The sequence below is a fragment of the Nansenia antarctica genome, assembly GCF_963989245.1.
Source record: "Nansenia antarctica genome assembly, chromosome: 4".
NCBI classification, from domain to species: Eukaryota; Metazoa; Chordata; class Actinopteri; order Argentiniformes; family Microstomatidae; genus Nansenia; species Nansenia antarctica.
The window spans coordinates 69,268,473-69,271,321 of record NC_137689.1 but is presented as its reverse complement, the minus strand read 5'-3'; the positions used below and the strand labels follow the sequence as shown (position 1 = coordinate 69,271,321).

The 2,849-nt window shown below is 49.5% G+C and overlaps 1 protein-coding gene across 1 annotated transcript in view; it reads left to right on the top strand.

Moving 5' to 3' along the window:
• golga2 (golgin A2) overlaps positions 1-2,606 on the top strand; it is a gene marked incomplete at its 5' end in the record, with an annotated part of 25,742 nt that extends 23,136 nt beyond the window's left edge. Inside the window, one exon of the mRNA XM_080529652.1 lies at positions 1,400-2,606. Coding sequence (XP_080385778.1) covers positions 1,400-1,737 — 338 coding nt within the window. The 3' untranslated portion in view covers positions 1,738-2,606. The remainder of the gene's footprint in view (positions 1-1,399) is intronic.
• Positions 2,607-2,849: the final 243 nt, after the last annotated feature.

Below are 2,849 nucleotides of genomic sequence, written 5' to 3'. Positions count from 1 at the left end.
ATGGGGTGTACTCACTTTTGTTGCCAGCTGTTTAGACATTAACAGCTGTGTACTGAGTAATTTTCAAAGGACAATACATCTATACTGTTATTCAAGCAGCACACTGACTACTTTAAGTTATATCAAAGTTTCAGTAGGTTAATGTTATCCACTGAAAGGATATAACATAATATTTGCAAAAATCTAAAGGGTGTACTCACTTCTGAGATATACTGCAGTGTTTCCTCTATATGCATTTATTGGTGGCGGGCCGCCACGAATGAATTTGCTCCGCCACCAAATGATTCAGACAGTCCACTTTGATTCAGGCTGCGCAGAAAGGCAGCGAGTTATTATCACCGGAGAACTGAAAAAAAAGCATGTGTCCCTGAACGCTCCGCCAATCACTGTGAGTAAACTGACTCTGAGAATGTCCTCACGTCACATTTTACCGTAATACCCTATATGTTGGTTGAAGTGCAACATCTCAGCTTTCAGGGACAGTTGGATTTTTTTCGATAGCACAAACCGTTTAGAAATTACGGTAATTACAATGTCGGGTGCGGATTTGTGCAGGTGGCGGTACATTCGGCGCAGAAGTGGTATCTATACCAGATAAATAATAACCATTTGCTTACGTAATTTTTCGTTTGTTTACATAGTCTGAAACTACAGATGGTAAGCTTTCAAATGATGCGTCATACATTGAAATCGAAAAAAAAATCAAGACGACACGAGTATTTGAATGTTTGTTTGTATCATGTTTTGCTCAAGAATGGTGACTGCTAAAAACACTGCTAGCGGCTAACGTTTCGTTCTAAAACGAAAGTATTGTAACGTCCCCACTTGGACAGTGGTTGAAATAATGACAGATAGCTTCTCTCATGTAATCTGTGCGTTTAATTGTAAACTATCTCATACACAACTTTCTTAGTTCACCCGAGCTCTCTCTCCCAACGGACTCAATAACACACACAGCACCCGCCCCCCCCCCCAAGTGCCATTCATTCTGACAACACACACACACACACAGTCGTAAAGCTCTAACAGAACGTGACGTCGTAAAGTGCAACAAAGTGCTGCAATGACGTACTGTCGTACATAACAATATTGGTATTTGATCACCTTCTATATAAAATCACCTGCTCGGCTTTAATGACTTAACCGCTATTTAAGAAATTATATTTGTTTTCGCGTGCACGCGTTTTATGCGCGCGAAAGACGACCACCCCGCCACCAATGGGAAAAATCCTGGAGGAAACACTGTACTGTATATATATATACACACACACACACACACACACACACACACATACTCTCACACCGTCTTTCTGTCCTGCAGCTATACACACTACAGGTATCTCTATACTATGTATATTCTCTGTCTGACTAACTCCCTTCCCCCCCCCCCCCCCTCCAGAAGCCATGGTGCTGGGCACGGCCATGGACCACATCACCCCCGGCCTGCTGGATGAGGCTGACCTCCAGGACGTCCCCCTGGCCTCCCCAGACCCCCTGGCCTCGAACGCCATGGCCCCCCCTGACTTCCACCACGGCGGCGGGGGCAGCCAGCTCCAGCCCGCCTCCCCCCTGCCCCCCAGGGAGGACGGCACGGCCCGGCAGATCATGCAGCTCCTCCAGGAGATCCAGAACCCCCAGGGCCCCCCCCGCGCCCCCCCCTTCCTGGGCGAGAACCCCTGCATCCCCTTCTTCTACCGGCCCGACGAACACGACGAGGTCAAGATCCTGGTGGTCTGAGACTCTGGACGGACGGACGGACGCACATAGAGCTGTGTACCACTAGAGGGTGCATCACTCCCCACACCCCACTGGAAATGAATGGGCAGAGATAGGTGGTGCCTCACTCTAGTGATTATATCTCTATGGACAGCGGTGTTAGGATCCTAGGTTAATGTTGTTGGGGGGCAGGCGGTCTCTCACACACACACACACGCACACACACACACGGACGATTACACACACGTGGATGAGTACACACATGCATGGCCTTTGACATGAGTGTGTCGTGGTAGTTTGAGACTCTGAAACACCCCCTATTACACCTGTTTGTCCAAGGGTATGTCACCCCCCCCCACACACACACACACACACACACTCTTACCATCTTATATTAACTCCCCCTCCCACACACACACACTGCCCTTCATCGTTCTCCCACTGGTCAGTTCTATTTGTGTTTGTGGTTGTGTCAGGATTTTTTTTGTCACTGCATATGTGGGGAGGGTGTGTTCGATGAGAGAGACTGATTGATTGATTATTACTTGATTGATGATGATTACTGCACAAGTCCCCTTCCGCAGCCATTATTCTATGGCGCGCTTGTGTCTGTGTGTGTGTGTGTGTGTGTGTGTGCGTGTGCATGTCCGTGTGTGTGTGTGTGTGTTAGGGTATGACAGCAGGGGGAGTAGAGTAAGTCAGCAAGGCGCTGTACACACTACAAGGCCGAACCCGAACTAGTTGGGATACGTTCCTGTACTTCTACAGCTGCTATGGTGGATGAGTCACCAGACCCCCACCGTACAGAGGAGAGAGGCCAGGCCACCTCAGTACAGAGGAGAGAGAGGCCAGACCAGGCGGTGGAGGAGAGATCCCAGCCTGGGAGTCACTAAGCCCTGGGTTGATAAGTCGATGTGTGAGGGAGGGAGACAGGGAGACAGGAAGGGAGGTGTGTGGGAGGGATTGAGTGAGTCGGGAGGGAGACAGGGAGGGTGGGAGGGAGGGAGTCCAAAGTAAGTCTTGGCAGCGTCAGAGAGACACTAGCCATGTCATGACAGGACAGGAGAGAGGTCGGTACCGCTGTGTGGAGAGAGAGAGAGAGAGAGAGAGAGTGAGAGAGTGAGAGAGAGAGA